The sequence below is a fragment of the Puma concolor genome, chromosome C2 (assembly GCF_028749965.1).
Source record: "Puma concolor isolate L17-30 chromosome C2, mPumCon1.1.hap2, whole genome shotgun sequence".
Lineage (NCBI taxonomy): Eukaryota > Metazoa > Chordata > Mammalia > Carnivora > Felidae > Puma > Puma concolor.
In genome coordinates, this window is record NC_141675.1 from 99,399,272 (window position 1) to 99,424,428 (window position 25,157).

General features: G+C 44.0%; 1 protein-coding gene across 1 annotated transcript in view; it reads left to right on the forward strand.

Annotated features, from left to right (window-relative positions):
- Window positions 1-25,157, forward strand: part of DRD3 (dopamine receptor D3) — a 47,802-nt gene that overhangs the window by 16,944 nt on the left and 5,701 nt on the right. Inside the window, exons 3-6 of the mRNA XM_086675393.1 lie at window positions 8,299-8,411; window positions 17,452-17,594; window positions 23,282-23,478; window positions 24,585-24,662. Coding sequence (XP_086531519.1) covers window positions 8,299-8,411; window positions 17,452-17,594; window positions 23,282-23,478; window positions 24,585-24,662 — 531 coding nt within the window. The remainder of the gene's footprint in view (window positions 1-8,298; window positions 8,412-17,451; window positions 17,595-23,281; window positions 23,479-24,584; window positions 24,663-25,157) is intronic.

Sequence of the window (25,157 nt, forward strand, 5' to 3'; positions counted from 1 at the left end):
GGCTGAAGTCGGACGCTTAACCGACTGCGCCACCCAGGCGCCCCTGTAAGACCTCTTAAAACACAAAGCAAAAGGAAGATGGCGGCGTAGGAGGACGCTGGGCTCACCGCGCGTCCTGCTGATCACTTAGATTCCACCTACACCTGCCTAAATAACCCAGAAAACCACCAGAGGATTAGCAGAACGGAGTCGCCGGAGCCAAGCGCAGACGAGAGGCCCACGGAAGAGGGTAGGAAGGGCGGCGAGGCGGTGCGCGCTCCACGGACTGGCGGGAGGGAGCCGGGGCGGAGGGGCGGCTCGCCGGCCAAGCAGAGCCCCCGAGTCTGGCTTGCAAAAAGCGGAGGGGCCTGACGGACTGTGTTCCGACAGCAAGCGCGACTTAGCGTCTGGGAAGTCATAAGTTAACAGCTCTGCTCAGAAAGCGGGAAGGCTGGAGGACAAAGGGAAGGAGAGCTGCTGAGCCCCCGGACGACAGAGCTCAGTTTGGTGGGGAACAAAGGCGCTCGCCAGCGCCATCTTCCCCGCCCATCCCCCAGCCAAAATCCCAAAGAGAACCAGTTCCTGCCAGGGAACTTGCTCGCTCCGCGCAAACACCCAACTCTGCGCTTCTGCGGAGCCAAACCTCCGGCAGCGGATCTGACTCCCTCTTGCTGCCACAGGGCCCCTCCTGAAGTGGATCACCTAAGGAGAAGCAAGCTAAGCCTGCCCCTCCTGCCCCTGTGCACCTTGCCTACCCACCCCAGCTAAGACGCCAGATCCCCAGCATCACAAGCCTGGCAGTGTGCAAGTAGCCCAGACAGACCACCCCACCCCACAGTGAATCCCGCCCCTAGGAGAGGGGAAGAGAAGGCACGCACCAGTCTGACTGTGGCCCCAGCGGTGGGCTGGGAGCAGACATCAGGTCTGACTGCGGCTCCACCCACCAACTCCAGTTATACACCACAGCACAGGGGAAGTGCCCTGCAGGTCCTCACCAAGCCAGGGACTATCCAAAATGACCAAGCGGAAGAATTCCCCTCAGAAGAATCTCCAGGAAATAACAACAGCTAATGAGCTGATCAAAAAGGATTTAAATAATATAACAGAAAGTGAATTTAGAATAATAGTCATAAAATTAATCGCTGGGCTTGAAAACAGTATAGCTGACAGCAGAGAATCTCTTGCTACAGAGATCAAGGGACTAAGGAACAGTCACGAGGAGCTGAAAAACGCTTTAAACGAAATGCATAACAAAATGGAAACCACCACGGCTCGGATTGAAGAGGCAGAGGAGAGAATAGGTGAACTAGAAGATAAAGTTATGGAAAAAGAGGAAGCTGAGAAAAAGAGGGATAAAAAAATCCAGGAATATGAGGGGAAAATTAGAGAACTAAGTGATACACTAAAAAGAAATAATATACGCATCATTGGTATCCCAGAGGAGGAAGAGAGAGGGAAAGGTGCTGAAGGGGTACTTGAAGAAATAATAGCTGAGAACTTCCCTGAACTGGGGAAGGAAAAAGGCATTGAAATCCAAGAGGCACAGAGAACTCCCTTCAGACGTAACTTGAATCGATCTTCTGCACGACATATCATAGTGAAACTGGCAAAATACAAGGATAAAGAGAAAATTCTGAAAGCAGCAAGGGGTAACCGTGCCCTCACATATAAAGGGAGACCTATAAGACTCGTGACTGATCTCTCTTTTGAAACTTGGCAGGCCAGAAAGAATTGGCACGAGATTTTCAGTGTGCTAGACAGAAAAAATATGCAGCCGAGAATCCTTTATCCAGCAAGTCTGTCATTTAGAATAGAAGGAGAGATAAAGGTCTTCCCAAACAAACAAAAACTGAAGGAATTTGTCACCACTAAACCAGCCCTACAAGAGATCCTAAGGGGGACCCTGTGAGACAAAGTACCAGAGACATCACTACAAGCATAAAACATACAGACATCACAATGACTCTAAACCCATATCTTTCTATAATAACACTGAATGTAAATGGACTAAATGCGCCAACCAAAAGACATAGGGTATCAGAATGGATAAAAAAACAAGACCCATCTATTTGCTGTCTACAAGAGACTCATTTTAGACCTGAGGACACCTTTAGATTGAGAGTGAGGGGATGGAGAACTATTTATCATGCTACTGGAAGCCAAAAGAAAGCTGGAGTAGCCATCCTTATATCAGACAAACTAGACTTTAAATTAAAGGCTGTAACAAGAGATGAAGAAGGACATTATATAATAGTGACAGGGTCTATCCATCAGGAAGAGCTAACAATTATAAATGTCTATGCGCCGAATACCGGAGCGCCCAAATATATAAAACAATTACTCATAAACACAAGCAACCTTATTGATAAGAATGTGGTAATTGCAGGGGACTTTAACACCCCACTTACAGAAATGGATAGATCATCTAGACACACGATCAATAAAGAAACAAGGGCCCTGAATGAGACATTGGATCAGATGGACTTGACAGATATATTTAGAACTCTGCATCCCAAAGCAACAGAATATACTTTCTTCTCGAGTGCACATGGAACATTCTCCAAGATAGATCATATACTGGGTCACAAAACAGCCCTTCATAAGTTTACAAGAATTGAAATCATACCATGCATACTTTCAGACCACAATGCTATGAAGCTTGAAATCAACCACAGAAAAAAGCCTGGAAAACCTCCAAAAGCATGGAGGTTAAAGAACACCCTACTAACGAATGAGTGGGTCAACCAGGCAATTAGAGAAGAAATTAAAAAATATATGGAAACAAACGAAAATGAAAATACAACAATCCAAACGCTTTGGGACGCAGCGAAGGCAGTCCTGAGAGGAAAATACATTGCAATCCAGGCCTATCTCAAGAAACAAGAAAAATCCCAAATACAAAATCTAACAGCACACCTAAAGGAAATAGAAGCAGAACAGCAAAGGCAGCCTAAACCCAGCAGAAGAAGAGAAATAATAAAGATCAGAGCAGAAATAAACAATATAGAATCTAAAAAAACTGTAGAGCAGATCAATGAAACCAAGAGTTGGTTTTTTGAAAAAATAAACAAAATTGACAAACCTCTAGCCAGGCTTCTCAAAAAGAAAAGGGAGATGACCCAAATAGATAAAATCATGAATGAAAATGGAATTATTACAACCAATCCCTCAGAGATACAAACAATTATCAGGGAATACTATGAAAAATTATATGCCAACAAATTGGACAACCTAGAAGAAATGGACAAATTCCTGAACACCCACACTCTTCCAAAACTCAATCAGGAGGAAATAGAAAGCTTGAACAGACCCATCACCAGCGAAGAAATTGAATCGGTTATCAAAAATCTCCCAACAAATAAGAGTCCAGGACCAGATGGCTTCCCAGGGGAGTTCTACCAGACGTTTAAAGCAGAGATAATACCTATCCTTCTCAAGCTATTCCAAGAAATAGAAAGGGAAGGAAAACTTCCAGACTCATTCTATGAAGCCAGTATTACTTTGATTCCTAAACCAGACAGAGACCCAGTAAAAAAAGAGAACTACCGGCCAATATCCCTGATGAATATGGATGCAAAAATTCTCAATAAGATACTAGCAAATCGAATTCAACGGCATATAAAAAGAATTATTCACCATGATCAAGTGGGATTCATTCCTGGGATGCAGGGCTGGTTCAACATTCGCAAATCAATCAACGTGATACATCACATTAACAAAAAAAAAGAGAAGAACCATATGATCCTGTCAATCGATGCAGAAAAGGCCTTTGACAAAATCCAGCACCCTTTCTTAATAAAAACTCTTGAGAAAGTCGGGATAGAAGGAACATACTTAAAGATCATAAAAGCCATTTATGAAAAGCCCACAGCTAACATCATCCTCAACGGGGAAAAACTGAGAGCTTTTTCCCTGAGATCAGGAACACGACAGGGATGCCCACTCTCACCGCTGTTGTTTAACATAGTGCTGGAAGTTCTAGCATCAGCAATCAGACAACAAAAGGAAATCAAAGGCGTCAAAATTGGCAAAGATGAAGTCAAGCTTTCGCTCTTTGCAGATGACATGATATTATACATGGAAAATCCGATAGACTCCACCAAAAGTCTGCTAGAACTGATCCATGAATTCAGCAAAGTTGCAGGATACAAAATCAATGTACAGAAATCAGTTGCATTCTTATACACTAACAATGAAGCAACAGAAAGACAAATAAAGAAACTGATCCCATTCACAATTGCACCAAGAAGCATAAAATACCTAGGAATCAATCTAACCAAAGATGTAAAGGATCTGTATGCTGAAAACTATAGAAAGCTTATGAAGGTAATTGAAGAAGATTTAAAGAAATGGAAAGACATTCCCTGCTCATGGATTGGAAGAATAAATATTGTCAAAATGTCAATACTACCCAAAGCTATCTACACATTCAATGCAATCCCAATCAAAATTGCACCAGCATTCTTCTCGAAACTAGAACAAGCAATCCTAAAATTCATATGGAACCACAAAAGGCCCCGAATAGCCAAAGTAATTTTGAAGAAGAAGACCAAAGCAGGAGGCATCACAATCCCAGACTTTAGCCTCTACTACAAAGCTGTCATCATCAAGACAGCATGGTATTGGCACCAAAACAGACACATAGACCAATGGAATAGAATAGAAACCCCGGAACTAGACCCACAAACGTACGGCCAACTCATCTTTGACAAAGCAGGAAAGAACATCCAATGGAAAAAAGACAGTCTCTTCAACAAATGGTGCTGGGAGAACTGGACAGCAACATGCAGAAGGTTGAAACTAGACCACTTTCTCACACCATTCACCAAAATAAACTCAAAATGGATAAAGGACCTGAATGTGAGACAGGAAACCATCAAAACCTTAGAGGAGAAAGCAGGAAAAGACCTCTCTGACCTCAGCCGTAGCAATCTCTTACTCGACACATCCCCAAAGGCAAGGGAATTAAAAGCAAAAGTGAATTACTGGGACCTTATGAAGATAAAAAGCTTCTGCACAGCAAAGGAAACAACCAACAAAACTAAAAGGCAACCAACGGAATGGGAAAAGATATTTGCAAATGACATATCGGACAAAGGGCTAGTATCCAAAATCTATAAAGAGCTCACCAAACTCCACACCCGAAAAGCAAATAACCCAGTGAAGAAATGGGCAGAAAACATGAATAGACACTTCTCTAAAGAAGACATCCGGATGGCCAACAGGCACATGAAAAGATGTTCAGCGTCGCTCCTTATCAGGGAAATACAAATCAAAACCACACTCAGATATCACCTCACGCCAGTCAGAGTGGCCAAAATGAACAAATCAGGAGACTATAGATGCTGGAGAGGATGTGGAGAAACGGGAACCCTCTTGCACTGTTGGTGGGAATGCAAATTGGTGCAGCCGCTCTGGAAAGCAGTGTGGAGGTTCCTCAGAAAATTAAAAATAGACCTACCCTATGACCCAGCAATAGCACTGCTAGGAATTTATCCAAGGGACACAGGAGTACTGATGCATAGGGGCACTTGTACCCCAATGTTCATAGCAGCACTCTCAACAATAGCCAAATTATGGAAAGAGCCTAAATGTCCATCAACTGATGAATGGATAAAGAAATTGTGGTTTATATACACAATGGAGTACTACGTGGCAATGAGAAAAAATGAAATATGGCCTTTTGTAGCAACGTGGATGGAACTGGAGAGTGTGATGCTAAGTGAAATAAGCCATACAGAGAAAGACAGATACCATATGGTTTCACTCTTATGTGGATCCTGAGAAACTTAAGAAAAACCCATGGGGGAGGGGAACAAAAAAAAAAAAAAAGAGGTTAGAGTGGGAGAGAGCCAAAGCATAAGAGACTGTTGAGAACTGAGAACAAACTAAGGGTCGATGGGGGGTGGGAGGGAGGAGAGGGTGGGTGATGGGTACTGAGGAGGGCACCTTTTGGGATGAGCACTGGGTGTTGTATGGAAACCAATTTGACAATAAATTTCATATATAAATAAAAAAAAAAAAAAGATAAAAAAAAAAAAAAAAAAAAAAAAAAAAAAAAAAAAAAAAAAAAAACACAAAGCAAATCCTCCTTCTACGAACTAAGGGGCCTCACAACTACTTGCTTCATGAATGAATGAATGAATGAATGAATGAACGAACAAATGAACGAATACCCAGCAAGCACTGGAGTTTGCTATTATTCTAACTATCCTCTCTCACCTACATTTTCACCCCCAACTCACAGACACAGGCATTCACAATTTTGCAAAAAAAAAAAAAAAAGTAGGCTTTACCCAATTTAAGACATAAATTGCATAGTAGACTTATGTTAAAATGAGACTTAGTATACAAAATTCAACTTCTGCAAGAAGCTTTTACAGTATACAACCATCCAGTGTACTGAGAAAACCGTCCTTTATTCTCCTGGCTCCCTTAAATCATTGTGTTATTATGACTATACAGCTCCCTTTTGATGAGTTTCTCATTCTCAGAATTCCTATAAATTCATATTAGGCCTTATTTATATAGAGCCAAATGGTTGAACTATAAGAAAGTAAATCCACAACCTAATGAACAAAAATAACAACTTCATCACTAGTTTGAACTTTTCATTGTTGCTTTTAAACAAAATATCCTTGGTGAAGGCTTCTCAAAATAGAGTCTGGAGAAGACCAAATACAGGGCTAACATCGGGTGCTGAAAAGAAATCTAAGGGGAAAGAAGTGATTAGGGAAGAGAGACTTCCACAACCTTTCTTTAGTGGAATAAATCAGAAATGAACAGTAAAGTGACTTGGCCACGTAACATGAATCTTGGATGAGAAAAACTAACCAGAGGAACAACACCATCTTCACACACTCTCATTTGGACAATACCTGTTTTTTCCCTTGAGAAGCTACTTCAGAAGTTAGTGTACCTATTTTTCAATCCCCTTTCTCTTAGAGAGCCACTGGGCCTGCCCAGAAGGGATATCATGAGCACCCAGCTACAGCCAGGGGCACAAAGCTTCACAGGTTTCCCCTTGAGAAGCATGGTCCCCAAGGGAAGAGGCACAAATGCCTCAGGGCCCAAGAATGGAGTTTATGGGCACTGTGAAAGTAACAGTCTCCCTGAACATGTCTGGTTTGATTCGCTTATGTAAAAAGTTTTAAAATAAAATAGAAATATGCTAGGATACCAATTAAATTACCTAAGTTCCTGGCACTCTGTAAGCATGACCAGGAGGAAGTTTGGGAGCTTAGAACACACATGTAAATGCGTGAGGCCAGGACCATCCTCACTGGTGCTGTGAGTCATAGAATCAGCACCCCTTTCTGATGCCCTGGACCCATTGTTCCCCCACCTCCTGGTGACTGAAACCGGGGCATCCAAGCCAGGTACATTGGCACAGACTTACTTCACACAGGTTCTTACAGATACTGTTCTAGAATGCTTCCAAGCTTTAAAACCAGAAGCCAGACAGATTTTTCATTTTAGAGGTAAGTGTCATGAAAAACGTGTTCCCAGCCTGTTTCCTGGGTACATGGTAAGCTCTCCACTGTGAGGAGGGCTTCAGAAAGGCAGTCTTGGCACAATGCACACATCTGGCTATCACCCAAGCTCTTCTCACTACCAGCTGGGCATCTATGGGCATACCACTTAACCACAAGGAGCTTTAGTTGCCTCCTGAGTTTGAACTAGATCAGTAATTCTCAAATCTTGGTGTATTTGGAGGGAGTGGGGGAGAGGGCCAGAGGGAGTATTTAAAAATGAAAATTCATGGGGGTGCCTGGGTGGCTCAGTCGGTTGAGTGTCCGACTTCGGCTCAGGTCATGATCTCAAGGTTCGTGGGTTCGAGCCCCGCATCAGGCCCTGTGCTGACAGCTTGCTCACAGCCTGGAGCCTGTTTCAGATTCTGTGTCTCCCTCTCTCTCCGCCCCTCCCCCATTCGTGCTCTGTCTCCATCTCGAAAATAAACATTAAAAAAAATTTTTTTTAAATGAAAATTCATGGGCTCCAGATTCAGAGATTCTGACTCAGTAGACCTAAGGAAGGGTTCAGAAATCTGTATCTTTAAGAAGCACCCCACTGTGGACCACACTTTCAGAAACACTGGACTAATTCCAGCACTAATTTTCTAACATTCTGTGAATCTGTCCTTTCTTGGGTGACCGATCATCTTGAGCAGCCTGGAACTCCTCAGTGTCTGACTCCCCTTGGCACAATGGTACCAGCCAGAGGGAGGGCATGTCAGCACGTGCAGGCTAGCCTAGGGAAGGCAACAGACTTGACTGGGTTGTCGGGGGAAACACTAACATCCTTGTCTCTGATGCTCAGGTAACAGGTGGAGTCTGGACTTTCAGCCGAATTTGCTGTGATGTTTTCGTCACCCTGGATGTCATGATGTGTACAGCCAGCATCCTGAACCTCTGCGCCATCAGCATCGACAGGTAGAGCTTGGATTCCCCTTCTACCAGGTCTAGGCTGCCAGGTGGTGTGGGAAACCAGCCTGGGAAAGCTGCTTCTGCTATATTTGAGGCCCAGGCTTTGCACTTGAGGACACTGGGGTCACTGTCAAGTAGAACTTACCACTTAGGACATCTCTCTCGTTTTCTTTTAAACTAATGTTTGCAGAAGAGAAGAAACCCCTGTGGCAGGAGAAAAGTAATTATCCTATAGCTTTCCTAGCCTTTCCTTCTTCCTAGACCCCTAAAGAGGATTCTGGTTTTGCCTTCCCACCATCCTCTGGGGTTTTTGTGATTTCTAATTGGGAGAAAAGGGAGAGCAGGACACAGACAAAAAAGGTGAGCTGACAAGACTTTGGAGGAAAAATTTCCCATTATTTGTTGTTTGTTTTTGATGAAGAGGTAGGAGAAAGAGGAAAAGAGAGAGGAGAGCGAAATGCTTGGGAGTATTTGCAAGGAGGGAGAGAAGAGAGAAGTGTATGGGGAGAAAGGCGATTTTAGGCATTGTGGCTACGATCTATTTATTTCCTTCGTGGAATATAAGGAAAACAAGGAAACAGTGATGTTTTTAGAATTGCTTTCTGGTTGGTGGAGTGGATTTCTGTGATTGTGAGTCACCTCGGTGCATGTCCCAGCTAAGCAGCCTCGCTTTCCCTACCGAAGAGTGCCCAGCCCTGGCCTTAGGAGCCTCTGTTCCTCACTTCTCCTCTCCTTTTGTTTCCTCTCCTCTTTCCCTTTTCCCCTGCCTGGGCCTTGGACTCGCTCATGGCTCCCATGGACATCTCCAGGCCCACAGGGGGCCCTGGGGAAAGGAGCTTGCTCTCCAGCCCACAGCCTCTGTTGCCGCGCAAGAGCCTCCAACCTTCCCTTCTCTGAGTCCCCTCCCACCTCCCTCCTCTTCCATCCTTTCTCCCTCCTATACCCTTTCTCCCAGCAAAACCATCCACTCACTCCCAAACAAACTCTGCCAATCACTGAGAATCTACCATACTGGACTAAGGCTTTAATGTGCACTAACTCACTTCATCTTCACAACTCAGCTGCTATTATTATCTTCATTTCCGGGCTTCTGAATGGAATTAAGGAATTTGCCTAAAGTCACACCCCTAGTACAGAGCAGTGCCAGCATTTGAATTCATGTCTGACTCCAAGTTCATAATCTTAGGCTTTGTGCTAAGCCTCCTCAAATCGCCAGCTACACCCCTAATACTTCCCCTGAGTTTCAAACCACATTACCACCTAGATACCTCACTGGCTCCTTCAAGGCAACACGTTAAAAGCCAAACCATCAAACCATCAAAGAACCAAAACCATCTTAATCTGATCATCCCTTATTGGCAACATCATTGCCTTACAATCTCAGTTTTGTTCGACTCCTCTCTCTTCTTCATCTCCCACATCTAAGCACTCAAGGCTTACAGACTCCATTTTTGCCATTTTCCCCCAAATTTGCCCCTATCTTTCCTTTCTTACTATGCCTGCTTATTTTAGGTTCCTATGACCTCTCCCCCAGTCTTTTGCCACAGCCTCCTGACTGGTCCTGCACACCACTCTCAGAATTACTCTCCCCAGAAGTAAAGTCCAAACATCCATTACCCTACTCACAACCCTTCAGCCTCTCCTTGGCCTGTGAAATAAATGTTAAAACTACCTTCACAGCCTAGGATTCAAAGTTTTCTACAATACGGCCTCTGTCTATCTTTTCAATTTCATCACTTTCTGGGTTGCCCTGCCTAAGTTCCTCTTTTGCTTCAAGGTCTACCACACTTGTCAATTTCTACAAACTTGATTCAGTTACCCCTGAACTCTCATAGCGCTTTTTCTGTAACTACGCTAGAGGATCTAAAGCAGGTCCTTCTCATTTCCCTGTGTTGGACATTTGCACCACCCAGGGTTGTGCCCTCCCTATCAACACCCTAAACTCCCTTTCATGGGCTGAAATGGGAATCTTGAACAGTGACCGAAGAATGGATGTGAAAACCCCTCCCTGTAGTGACACTGCAGGCCAACCAGTCAACTGGATAGTCTTTTGTCTTTATCCTTTGATTGGCTATCCACCTGAGAAGGAAAATTAAAGAAGATGTCCATATAGCTGGGACTCCCACCATTAAAGAATGTATTTCAAAATCAAGGGAGATAGTTGCATAATGCTATAAATATACCCCCAAAACATTGAATGGTACACATTGAATTATGTGGCATGCGACTTATATCTTGATAAAGCTGTTTTAAAATGAAGGGATAGTTGGGGATTTTATAATATTTTTAGGTCTCTGAGAACAGAACTCTTGTAAGTCTTTTGTGTGATTTCTGGCCATTTAGTACCTAAATATATAATTTACATAAGTAGCAGGCTGCATCTAGTTTGCTATATCATCACCTCCACTTCCCCAAACTCTTATACTAGTCCTAGTTCCTTATCACTGTGAGTCTCCCTGCTGCGCCTATTACAGACCTTGAACAAAGAATATTAAACCAAACTGAGCGGTCTTTGTCTGAGGGTAGCCAACGTTTATAGCACAAATGTGTACCTTCAGAAAGAACATGAGAGAGTGGGTGAAGAGCAGAGCAGGGAGCTTCTTAGAAGAGGCTCTGGGGCAGCCCCCTCCTTGCCTCTTGGCTCCTGACCCTACTCTCCACCCTCTTAAGAGTGTGCCTACACACTCCATCCACACACATTCACAAGCATGGGGCTGGCAGGTGAGGTTGTACAGGTTGTGCCCTGCACAAGCGTTTGGGAACTGAATTCAACCAGTGTTTCTTTGCAAATCTTGAGTCGGCCAGGAGAGGGGGCCTTTTCCTAGCCTGCACAAGAGCACCATTGCACTGGCAGCAGCCACGCTTGACAGACACTTCTACTTTTCACCACTTTCACAACCAAAAGGATAAACCTTGAATTGGCTCTGTCCCATAGGGGACAACTCCCAGAAGGCGTTGCCCTCACTACCTGAAATCTGAGGAACAAGTCATGCCTTAGACTCCAACAGAGAAGGATGCTTTCTTCTTGGCTGGTACATCTACATGAACCAATCCTCACCAAAACTCAAGATGGAGGCTCCTCTCTATTCCAGGAATGAAAACAGGCCTTGGAAAAGCTGTCTCCATCATCCTTCATGGCAGTGTGCAGTACACAGCATTAAATTCTGTTCATGTGATGCCAAATCACTGGTCAATTCATTAAAAATGCAGTCATTCATGCAGACCTTTGGTCTTCACACAATGCTAGTCACCAGTCTGACAAACTTGACCGAATGGATTCAGCATTTTTTGGCCATGAAGCCCTGCTATGTAATAACAGGGTAGTAAGAGATAGGAAAGAAAAGGAAATGATAAAAAGGGGTTTTGAAAGCAAGTAATACTATTGTCATTAGATTCTCAGGCATAGCCCTGGATGCTTGGATTAATGCTGCCTTTTCTTCTTTAAAAAGCACAAACCCCTACTTACCCCCCCCCCACCCCTCCTTGGCTCCTTGCCTCCCCAGGGGACCAGCCCCCTCCCGCAGCATCCTGGGTCAGAACTGACTCTGGGAGAGGGCTGAGAAAGTGTCAGAGGAGGAGGACACGTTCTGAGTGGTGAGAATTAGAGTCCTCCGCTAGGGGCCCAGGAATAATGCAACCAAATTCATTCACCAGGGAGTTCTTTAAGTGGCTCTCAAATGGCACCCATCACACAGGCAAGCCTCCGCGTCTTTGCAGCAAGCACAATAGGTACCAGATGAGTCACAGGCACCTTGGATTTTTAGTTTGCATCTAAATAAGTACTTTATATTTGCAAAGGGCTTTCCAGTCATTTGCAAAAAGCTTTCTCCTTCAACAATTTCAGGAGGGGAGTCCACAGAACTAAAGATTTATTGAGACCCCTGTCTGACCAAATAAAAGGTGGTGAAAAGCAGCCCTCACAGAGCTCTGGGGCTCATTAAACCCAGGCAGGGAGTTAGACTCAGGCCCTCCCACCCAGACCAGTCTCTTTCCTCCCCCACTCTGCACGCCAGCTTCCTGAGGAGGCACCTTCATCAGTGCCCCCACACATACCTCCTGCCTTAGGACGGGGCTTCAGGTGGAGGTCACGTTCTGCCAGGATCCTGAGAGCTTCAGCAGAGTGAGGAGCCTACAAAGCCCAGTCACAGAACTGGGAGTCAGAAGGGGCATCGTAGTTTAACTCCTTTGTGCAGAAATGTTACATGCTTGTAGGGGCTCCCGCAGCCTCTTCGGTCTGGGACTAGAACTGGGGCCTCCTGACTCCCCCACCAGTACTCTATTATAATGAGCCACCCCTTCACTGGTGGAAGTAGGGATGGGACATCAAGAGCAAAGCTTCTGGCCATGCTGCCTCTGGCAGCCCACTGCAACTTGGAGTAAAAGAGGCATATCTCCTATGTCTTCAGTGCCCTGGCTGCTCCGTGCTAATCTCAAATAGCTACCACTTGTGCAGAATGTACTGTGTGCCACGCTAAAAGCTTTTCATTATTGCTAACCGTCACAACACCCCAGCGAGACAGGTGTATTATCCACTCTTTACAAGTGAACAGTCGGAGGCTAGACTGTGTAGTCTGCTCACACCACACCGCTGGTAGGTGCAGGAGTAAGGATCCAGTCACACGCTTTCTTCTATAGCACACTGCCCTGCGCAGAGGCGCCTAGCCACACTCTGGGCCCCTTAGCTCCGGGGCCCCACTGCCTGGCTACAAATCCTGGCCCTACCACCTAATAGCAATGTGGCCACCGGCCAGTCAGTTACCCTCTCTGGGCCTCTGTTCCCTTATCTGTTTAGTGGAGATCATAGTAACACAGTTATTACAAGAATCAAATGAGTTAATATTTGTAAAGCACTTCAAACAGTTGCCTAGCACATAGAAAGTGTTATATATATTTGTTTGATAAATAATGTTCCCTTTAATGTTCCCAGGAACAAGGGGAAGATACCCGTAAACTCATCCATATGAATAATCACAGATTCTTTGGGCTAGCACAATACTATGACAATAATAATAATAATAATAATAATAATAATAATGGGGCTTTTTAAATGTTGAATAGGTACCAGGCATTGTGCTAAAAGACTTGACTTCACAGAGATAATCTTATTTAGTGTTCATAACCGCCCTATCGGGCTGAATCATTATCCCCAATGTACACATAAGGGAATTGTATCTCGGAGAAGCCAAATTCTGGCCCGTGGCCACACAGTTAAGTGGAAGAACTGGGATTCAGACGCTTATCAGTCTTGTTTCCGACCGCCACGGACTTAACCCCCTTACACACTGCCAGTGCTCCAGCCACGCCGGAAAGAGCCCGGTGAACTAGGCGCTGAAACAGGAGGAGGCGAGGAAGCGAGGTGGCGCGCAGAGTCGCCCTGGAACAGCTCGGTGAGCGCAGCGGCCGCACTTAGAGACAGCCCAGGCCCGCCAACTGCTCGCGTCTACGTCCAGCCCTGCCCTCGCTGCCGGCCGTCACCTGCGGCCGATTCGGGAGGAGACTCGCTGTGGAGCAGCCTACCCGGGTGGGAATTCTGGGCCGCCGCAGGCCTCCGAGAACTTGCAGAGCCGAGCCTTCCCCGCCCCCCTGCCTCCCCACGGGGTCCGGAACGCCACCAGGTGAGCCGTGAACTTCTCACCCTGCCGCGCTGGCAGTTCTCGCTGCATTATGGTGCCCTCCGATGGCTAGTTTCGGAACAGCACCTTTGTCTCGGTCACCCGCAACAGGCTTCCTGGCGGAAAACCCTGCAGGCGAACTTGGGGGCCTCGTTTATTCCAGAAGTTTAATCGTGTTTAAAAAATAATACCCCCCCCCAAAAAAAAGTAACATAACAGTGGTAAATGTAGCGTCGTCTCTCACTTCTTAACCGTTACAAGAATTTCTGACGGAAATTTTCCTTGGTGCAGACTTCAAACTTGTCTAATTGTAAGACACACTTGCTTGTTCAAAATGCACATTTAGGGTGTCTGGGTGACCCAGTCGGTTAAGCCTTGGACTCTTGATCTTAGCTTAGGTCTTGATCTCAGAGTCTTGAGTTCAAGCCCCGGATAGGCCCCACGATAGGTAGGGGTGCATTTAAAAACGCGCATTTCTGGGTTCCACTCTGGAAGTACTTAATTAAATTAGCCTGGGGCCTGGGAATCTGTATTTTAACAGGAGCGCTGCCCCACCGCACCCCTGCCCGTAATTAATAGAATCAAACTAATTGGGGAAAATTCTGGGAATCCCACATGCTCTCGAATAGAATGCCGCCTTTCCTGAGGAAGCCCTTTTCCCCACAAGGCCTCAGAGACTTGACAGTGCCCTTGAGAGGAAGTGGGGCACACCAGAGAGACACTGGCCTCAGCGGTGGGAGACCTGGCTCTTCCACGACCAGCTGTGGGATCTTGGGTTCATCATGCAACCTCTCTATGTCTCTGATTCCTCCTCTAGAAAATGGAGCCAGCATTCCCCACACTTCTTGAATTAACAGGAGCTTCCAAGGAGTTGCTGAACATTGAAGCATACCTAGGAAAATGCTCAGCGGCATGCCTGGAGCCAGCTCCTAATAGCTGGCAAGAGCTGAAAGGGCAACATTTTAAGAATTTTTGAACCAGTTAGTAAACCTTTGGTGTGGCTTGAAATGGGCAAAGGTGGGAGTACTTCTACCATGGAAATTGACAAATGGTACAAATTAGGGCTGTTTCCACCTGGAGAGCCAGGCTCTTTTTTATCAAAAGACATTATGTAAAAAGAAGGCCCCAGGACCAACTGCTGGTCTAGAGAGGAGGAAGTTGGTCACACCTCTCCTACCCAGCTCCCAACAGCTGTTTTCAAGGCTCAGTCTTTCTTCCAAGGTGCCTCAGGGATCACTGCTGAGGGCCAGACATATTTGACTCAAAGCCCCAGCCCACTGCCCTGAGTCCAAAGCCCTGAGGAGAGCAAGAAGCCTAGAGGAACACGAGGTACTACAGGCCTGCTCCCTGATCGCCAAGTTAGGGATTCCAGGCAGGATTTATAATGTCTGTGCATCAGAAGAGGGGAACTGAGTTCCTACAGGCCTCCCTTGGGGTTGATGGTGGGATCTTAATTTGAACTTATTAAATAAGGACCTCTATTTCTCCTTCTTGAGAAAGGAGCCACTTCTGTCACATATCATGGTACCAAGGCCAAGTCCTGCAGAGTCTGCCTCCATCTCAGCCCTCAGAGCTGACTCTCAAGCAGCTCTTGTGGGAATGCAAATGTAACACATGAACTCCAAGGCCAGGTGCACCAGGAGCTGATGATTTAGGCAGGCTGGCACAGAGAGGAGGAGCTTTTGTGCCCCACCCCCTCCCACCCAGGGGCTGTTCTCCCCTTCCTTGAGACACACAAGGGAGCTAAGGAGGATCCTACCCTGAATCTGGCCTCTATGTTCCCTGGACACTGAGAACACAAAGAAAACTTAAGCCTCTATGGACACAGAAATGCACACTGGATTCCTTGAGCCTGACTAGAATTAGAATTGTCCTCTCATGTGGAAGGCCTTCAGAATCCACAAGACAATCAATCAACAGCTTCTTCCTACTTGCTTTGTGTAAGGACCTATAAGGAATACCAAGGCTATAAAATGATTTGGCCATCAAGTAACAAATCATTTGGGAGCTATCTCTCTCCAACCCTGAGGCAGGCAGTTGTCTGGTCTCATTAGTGAACTTGCCCAATCCCTTTTAAGGCTGATTAAGCCAGGCCCACCCAGGATAATCTCTCTTTTGAATAACTCAGTCTATTGATTAGTAATCCAATCACAGCAGTGACATCATGTCCTATTCTCAAGTTCAGTCTACATTCAACTTTGGGGATTGTACAGGGCAGAAATTCTGCCTTTCTCAGTTTCCAGCTGGGGGGTCAGGGATGGGGAGGACATGATTAAATTTCCTTTTAGAACCTGGCAGAAGAGACCTGCAGGAGGCTGTGGCCATCACAGAAAGCAGCTGGTAGGAAAGAGATGCATGGATAAATGGGGAAGACATAGTAAGCAAATGTATAGGACCTGCTATGTTTCTGCTAAGTAGCTGGAAATGTGTGAGAGGAGTTGCCACAGAAAAGACGATGTCCAATAACACAAAGAACTGTGTATTAACCATGCAAGAGCCTTTGCTGTAGACTGAATGTCTATGTCTCCCCCAAATTCGTATGTTGTAATCCTAACCCCCAAAGTGATGGTATTAGGAAATGAGGCCTTTGGTGATGATTAGGTCATGAAGGTAAAGCCCTCAGAAATGAGATTAATGCCGTTAGAAAAGAGACCCCAGATCACTCCTTTGCCCCTTCAGCCACGTGAGGACACAGTGAAAAAATAGCCATCAGTGAACAAGGAAATGGGCTCTCACCAGACAATGAATCTGCCAGTGCCTTGATCTCGGACTTCTCAGCCTTCTGACCTGTGAAAAATAAATGTTTGTTGTTTAAGCCACTCAGTCTATGCTATTTTTGTTATGGCAGCCTGAATGGACTAAGAGCATGAAAACTGGATTTTGAAATAAGCCTTCACTAGATATTACTCATCTCTATTTTTTTTTTAATTTTTTTTTCAACTCATCTCTATTTTTTTTAAAATGTCTGCCACTTGAAATAGTTGTCACTATGAGGGTCAGAATTTATATTAGGATACAAGCAGGGGTGAACAGCCTCTTTGGGCACAGTTTAGCATTACCTGAAAAACTGTGGGAGAAAGTAAAGGCACGCGGACCAGTACCCAGAGTCTAGGGTTAGGGTACATGAATACAAGGCTCAGGTATGCTGGTCCTCAACCGCCACTGGCAAACAAGCTTTCCAGCCGCCCAGTCTGTTGCTTTACTCACTTTTTTCTTCTTTCTCCCTTTCCCTGCTCAGTGGGTTCATCTCTGTTATCTCAGCCTTTCTGCATTTTTACTCAAATAAGCTTTCTCTCTTCCTCCAACCAAACTGTTTCTCTCCTGCCACATGTATCACCCACATTAGTTCTCTACGAGCCTCTGTCAACTTGTCTTTTGAACAATCCCCCCATCCCTTCTCATCATGTTTATCCTCTCTCCCCTTCTGTTCACAGGTACACTGCAGTGGTCATGCCAGTCCACTACCAACATGGCACAGGACAGAGCTCCTGTCGGCGTGTGGCCCTCATGATTACAGCCGTGTGGGTACTAGCCTTTGCCGTGTCTTGCCCTCTCCTCTTTGGCTTCAACACCACAGGTAAAAATGATGGTCCCTCTTACAACACCCATGTGATTCATAGCACGCCTGAGTGGCTATCAGTGGTACTTAGCCTGGAAATTTCTGACCCTGATCAGCATACTTTGTAATCAAATAAGGATACCATAGGCTGCAATGTTTTGGATTTTGATTAAAGCATAAAGCAAAATCTCATCACTTATTGGCACATGAAGTTCTGCCCGAGTTAGTGAAAACTCTAGCATATCCTTATTTTGAAAGAAATGATATTGTATTCATTTGAAGCAATGTGCCAGTTAACAAATTAAGCTATTTAGTAATTCAGATGAAGTTTGCTAATGAAAAAATGACAATTCATAATGGGCTTACAATGCAAAATAATGCTATAAAATGCTGTAAAATAATGCATTAAATAAATGCTATAAAATAATATTTATTTTATAAAATAAATGCTATAAAATGCTATAAAATTGCCTTGTGGATTCTGAAGGCCTTCCACATGAGAGGACAATTCTAATTCTAGTCAGGCTCAAGAACTATATTTCTAATTTTTTACTGAATAAAAATCATTTCTGGCATTTGAGAGCTAGTATAGATCCCTAAATTATTTGACAGTATATTCCTATATCTTAATATACAAAAATTCTGGCCATGATGGTTGGCACATGGTACATCTTCTATTGGATGGACAGATGGATGGATGGATGGATGGATGGATGGATGGATGGATGGACATGTGGATTAACAATGTGAATATCTGAGATGTTTGGTTTTTAGACGTAAGACCCTGATCCAAATCTATGCCTCATAGGGGTCAGTCTTCTTTCGCTGTTCCATGTCCATCTTTCAGCCTCAGGAATTTCATGTGTTGAATGAAAACTATTAGCATATACAGTAAGGTTACAGGTATTGATAATAAACACTGAGTATTTGCTAAAAGAGAACTAATTGAGTCATGTTTTAGTGTTCACCTGGAATTCTTATTTTGTCCATTTGGATTGATTTAAGTCCTACTATCTTCTAAGATCATTAATTTCTGGTATATATGTACAAATCACATAGCTGTGTATTTATATATATACAGATATTATATGTAACACATTGCATATAATTACAGGCAAATCCTAACTTATAAATAGTCATCAAAGAGTCATTTGCTGACCAATAATTTAAAAGTCAAAACAGGGCACCTGGGTGGCTCAGTTGGTTAAGCGTCCAATTCTTGATTTCAGCTCAGGTCATGATCTCATGGTTCATAAGATCAAGCCCCGTGTCAGGCTCTATGCTGACAACATGGAGTCTGCTTGAGATTCTCTCTCTCTCTCTCTCTCTCTCTCTCTCTCAAAATAAATATGTAAACATTTTTTAAAAATTGAAAAAAAATAAAATAAAAGTCAAAACACATTTAGGAAAACAGAGGCTCTAGAATTAGAAAAACCTACATTCAAACTTCAATTCTACTACTTACCAGCTGTGTCTCCTTGAACAATCTACTTAACTTTTCTAAGTTTTCATATTGATAAATTTGGGATACACTGAAGCATAAACTTAAGCAAATTGAAATATATAGACTGAGTCTATATACTCAGTCAGAAAGTTACCAGCATTTATTTGTATATATGGCCTCTTGCAAATAAACCTAGTAACTTCATTTCTAAAATTGCATGCTGTGTTTGAACTCTTTAGAATACATATATGACATATTAATGTATGTATCACACATCTTTACTTACTGCTCTTCAGGGCTGTAATAAAACCATGTATATCTTTGTATGTGATTCAGGAGATTTTTCAAAGCAAATTTCAGCTCTATATAATGTTCATTTTCATCACTGACCTTAGACTCTGACACTACATGTGATATAATTCCACTCTCCTTCCTTCATAAAGCTTTTCTTTTTATGATTAAGTCAAGAATAAATTGGAATAACATACATAGAGCTGCCAAACACACACTGCATGCTCAAGGTCAGGCTTCTTTCTCTGCTTCATTAAAGGTTAAGCAGCTGAATCATCCAACAAATATTTGCCTAGTTAACTCAAGGTGTTCCTAAAATACGATGTTACTATCATGTTTGCATTACTCTTTACCATTAGTTACTTTGTTGTTTTCACTGAATGACACTTTATACACACAAACATGGTTGTGGACACACATTTACTCCCCAAAGCAACATTCCCTAACCCAACTCTAAGAGTCTGCCTGGCATTAAAATACTATTTTTGAGGGGCGCCTGGGTGGCTCAGTTGGTTAAGCATCCAACTTCGGCTCAGGTCATAATCTTGCAGTTTGTGGGTTCAAGCCCCACGTGGGGTTTGACAGCTCAGAGCCTGGATCCTGCTTCGGATTCTCTATCTGCCTCTTCCCTGCTCATGCTCTGTCTCTCTCTGTCTCTCAAGAATAAATAAATGTTAAAAAAAAATTAATAAATAAAATGATATTTTTGATGAGTGTTAAATGTGCTTTTTGGGTTAGTCTGATAACTAAACCACCCTCTATAACCTACTTTCTATACAAAAATACATTATTCTAAGTTGGAATTTGTAGTATGGGATCTCACAACCACTGCTAGACGAAGGCACTGCTTGCCCCTGGCCAGCAGCAAATCCCCACCACCATTCACTCGGGTGAGTGGTTCCTCTTACTCATTCATGGGGGTTGGCGGGGGCTGTTTTACTCACTCCCACAGATACACACACCCTAGTAACAGTTAAAACAGTCTCAAGCTCTGACGTTAGACAGAGTTCCCAGTTAATGACTACATCTAAAGTGCAGAAGAATGATGAGCTAATTGGTGTTGTCACCAGTGAGATCATTATTATTCCAGAAACAAAATTCAGAAAAATCTTTCCAAAAGGATTTTCAAATATAGAATTAAGAAGGCAGAAAATGCCCATGACTTAACACGTACACTCTCACTTCTGTCTCATCTCTTTCAATCTCTCTCACTTTTTTTTAAGTACATGATTTATTCTATTGCAAATTTTTTTTAAGTTTCTTTTTTAATTTATTTTTGTTTTAGTAATCTCTATATCCAATGTGGGGCTCGAACTCACCAACCCAAGATCAGGAGTCACATGCCCTTCTGACTGATCCAGCCAGGCGCCCTGCTCTCTCTTACTTTTAAGTTTATTAATAAGACGATAGTCAGCCCTCCACTTATTCATGTATCACATCCAAGCTTCAGGTTCATTGTAAGGGCCCAATGGATATGAGCTAATGCTATTGTTGTTATTATTGTGTATTAGAAAAGGTTTCTATACATCAAAATTTAACTATGCACCTGCTCCAAAGAAAATCTAAGCACTAGTAGTTCTGCTGGTGGACATAGAGACCAGTCACCTCATCCTAGAGCACAGTTCAGGGAATTAGTGAGCAGAACTCAAAGGGAGGAAGCCCAGCTGTCCTTCTCTGCCTCAGCCTGACCTTCACAGTACAGTTTCATTATTGTGATGGATGTGGGTTCCTCTAGCACCTCTTCCATCTATAAGGAAGTTCCCAAGTTCATTCGAAAGCCCAATATAAATGACTTCTCTCGGCCATTTTTTCTACTCACCCTGTGAAAAGTAGAGGAGAAAAGGGCAGGATACTGCCAATGACACCTGATATTGGAAGTGGCTGGATTTTCACTAAGAACTGCAACACAAAAGAACTTTCTGGCAAAGCGGTTTTTTTAATGTTTATTTATTTTTGAAAGAGAGAGACAGAACATGAGTGAGAGAGGGGCAGAGAGAGAAGGAGACACAGAAGCTGAAGCAGGCTCTAGGCTCTGAGCTGTCAGCACAGAGCCTGATGCTAGGCTCAAGCCCACGAACTGTGAGATCGTGACCTGAGCTGTAGTCGGATGCTCAACTGACTGAGCCACCCAGGTGCCCCTGGCAGAGCTCTTTTTAATGAAATAGGCTGCTATATGAGATTGTGAATTGTCAGACAACACAAGGCAGAAAAATGTTGAACATCAGTTTCTTCCATCTTGGAGTTGTCCTCATTGTACGAGAAAAGAGCAACATGCATTTCTGGATAAGAAATAAGGCAGGATCTTGGGTTGCAGAGAGTCCCAAGGTTGGGGGTCCTGGCTCACTAGAGTTGCCCCAGCTCCCCACCGAGACCCAGCAGTCTAGCTGAAATTCCCATCATTGACAGCAGTGGAGCAGAGAGTGGTGGCTCTAGAGGAAACTCTAAAAATCTCTGAATGGGCAGCACAATCCCTTCATTTCACAGATAAAAATAGTGGTCTTAAATTTCCTTCAAAACAAGGAAATGAAGGACTGCTATCTAGATTTGAGCAGCAGAACACCTCATCTGGCTTTCAGAACACGGGAGCTGGTGGGATCCCAGATGAGAAACCCAAAACTAAAAGAATAATAGACTCATCCTAAATTCAGATGCATCAGGCTCTTCCGTCTTTGGAAACAAGCTGAAGACAAAGCCTTCAATTAGCTTTAAGTTTATGAACCTGTCAAGACAACCTGCTTCCAGCCCTGCCCTTCACACCTCTGTGGGACTCAGGTTCCCAGGCTAGCTCACAAAAGCCTCTTTGACCACTTAGTAGGGCTACTTAGTGTTTTTATCACCCAGCATGGTGCCTAGAACATAGTAGGTGCTCCATATACTTTTTTTGAAATAGGAAGTTGATGAGTGCTTATCATCCTTTCCTCCTTAAATGTTGAAATTATTTGGGGTAAATATCGTCAATCACATTATGAGGCTTTCCCCTCTATGCTCCAGCCAATGACTGCTTCTGTGCTCCTGCAAAATGCTCATTTGTCTGCTTTGCTCATATATTCATCATTCTTGGATTCACCCAATAGTTATTGTACCAACAGCACAGTACTATTTCAATGAAATAATTGAGACAAAGCACCTCATCTCCTGGGGGAGAGGACTCACTGTCCTCACCACCTCATCTGGGACTCAGCAGAGAGAAGCTTCCAGAAATGCTGCCCCACTGACAAGACATACACTCAGGCCAGACCCAATGGGAGTTGGGGCAGGGCCCCATTCACTGTTCACCATAGTGTCACTCTGCCCACTGACAGGCTTCACAGGACTTCAAGCATGGAGAAATTGTGGGAGAGGTCTCAAAGCCTAATCTAGGGACAGGCAGCAGTTTATCCAGATAGGAGAGAAAGGACAGGATGACAGTGCAGGCTCAGTGATGGTATACTGAGGGTCTTCAGGGGTCAGTGATTCTGAAATAGCTCTGTGTTTTCTCTTTGCTCTTTCTCATGCATATGCTTTCAATATTTTTAATGGGAAAATAAATTCTTGCCCATGGTAAAACATAAAGTGCGAGGGAATATATATACACATACATATATGTAGGTCTCCCTTCTGCCCTAGATTGGTAGCTGCCCTGTGACCCTCCCTAGAAGCAAACACTAGTAATCTTAAAGACAATGCTTGAAACAAGTATGTAGGCACACACATGTGTGTGTCCATGTGTGGGTATATCCATTTTTCCAAAAATAGAAGCATACTTATACCCACTTTTGCTCCTGGCTTTTAAGAGCCTCTGCATATGAGGTAGGATGTGAACTGAGACATGATGAGGGAGTGGGGGGTGCTGGGAAGCCCTGCTTCCCAAAGCTCTGTGTGGATTAGATGGTGGAGACGCCACACAAGATATGAGACCATATTGTACACTCCCCACTGATGTCTCCTACTTGGCAAACTGCTTTGCTTTCTCCTTTTCTCTCACTCACAGGAGACCCCACCGTCTGCTCCATCTCCAACCCTGATTTTGTCATCTACTCTTCAGTGGTGTCCTTCTACCTGCCCTTTGGAGTGACGGTCCTTGTCTATGCCAGGATCTATGTGGTGTTGAGACAGAGGAGACGGAAACGGATCCTCACTCGACAGAACAGTCAGTGCATCAGTGTCAGACCTAGCTTCCCACAACAAGTAAGCACCCTGGAGGGACAGAGGAGAAACAGTCCCCAGCCTGGTGGCCTCCAGCCTTGTGTCCAGCAGGATATGCTTTTGCCATACTGCCCCTCAGGAGACACACATCTGACACCCACCTTCTAATCCGCTGGGATTAGCTATGCTTTAGAGTAGGAAATTAAATCAAAAAGTACACTGCTAGTCTTCCTTGGAGCTCATATTGCTTGGCAATATTATAGGATGGTTTCTGGACTTCTCCTTTCCATCAGAGTTTTTCATTGCTCCCAAATGGCCAGAAGTTCAAATGTCACACAGGATTCGCAGTCTTAGTGTGCAGTTGTCCCACGCACCACTGGTAGGTCCCCAGGACTGACTTTTTAGCAGACATCTTATTCTAAGAATCACTGGGGTCCACGGAAACCTCTTTTCCTTACTAGATCTGCCCCTGTGTCAAGATGCTGCCCAGCTTGTGAAATGGAAAACTGATGATGTGTTTTATGGGGCCTTTCAAGGTCCTGAAAAGGAGAGCTACCTCAGCACTGATCTTCCATTTGCTTGAGCTATAAAGCCTACTTATCCCAGTGTCTGGCACAAGATGTACTTGAAGCATAAATGGATGGATACCAGTCACTTGCAATCTGCTAAAGAAGGGGTAGCAGGAATATTATACGGCCTCTGCCTTCATGGAGTTTAGAATCCAGACAAGCAAATAAAGCACACCTCCCTCCACTCAAAGTTAACTAACAGCCCCAAACTGGATGTGATGTTTATGAACTGAGATGAAGACAATTAAGCACCAAAATATAAGTGCTGTGGAGGTTATGAGAAAAGAGAGGTCAATATGCTTAGGAAAGGGCTTCATAAACAGAGTAAGAACTGAATTTGATCTTGAAGGCAGGTCCAATTTGGATGTTTAGATTAACCTACAATGACCTGAGTGAGAGTCAGTCTCTCAAAGTTGAAATTCCAAGACTTGGGTAGAACAAGAATATTGGTCCCCATGAAATAAGAGGTAAGGACATGAGACTGAGGATAGGAACATATTATATTTCAAACATTGGCATCTATATGGCTCAACCATGTAGAACTTAACCTACAGCTTTTTCTCCTTCAACCTACCCTAGTCTTCCTGTCTGAGGCTGCACCCCATTCGGCAGTTTTCAATAAGGGACAGATTTCCATCAGATGCCACGGGGCAAATGGTAAGTAAGCCATGGCTTTGATTATAGGAGAAGAATAGGATACCTTTTCTCAAGATGCTGACTTGACTTTCTTCCACTTCCACCCCAGAATGGACTGGCCCCAATCCCTTACTTGTTAATAAATATAAGATCCTGATTTGAGCTCCAGAATAGGAATCTCCAAATGATATTCAGAAAGCATATCACTATGGAGATAGATCCCAATGACTAGAGCCACTGACTCTTGGCGTGGTGTGAGGATGTCATCCAGAGTCACCTGCCTAGAGGGAACAGGGTATCAATGAAGCATACATGGGCAGAGCCAAAAAAGCAGAGAAGAGATGCTAATGTGAGACTTTCAAGTGTTCTGTTTCCCACTGTATATGGGGGAAAACCAAGACAATTTTGTGGTCACCCCTATCCTTGTCCTTTTACTTCAATCCAGCCCTGCCTTCCCAAGTAAGCTGAGCACAGAATGGAGCTGTTAAATAGAAGATCAATATTCCTCTCCCTGAA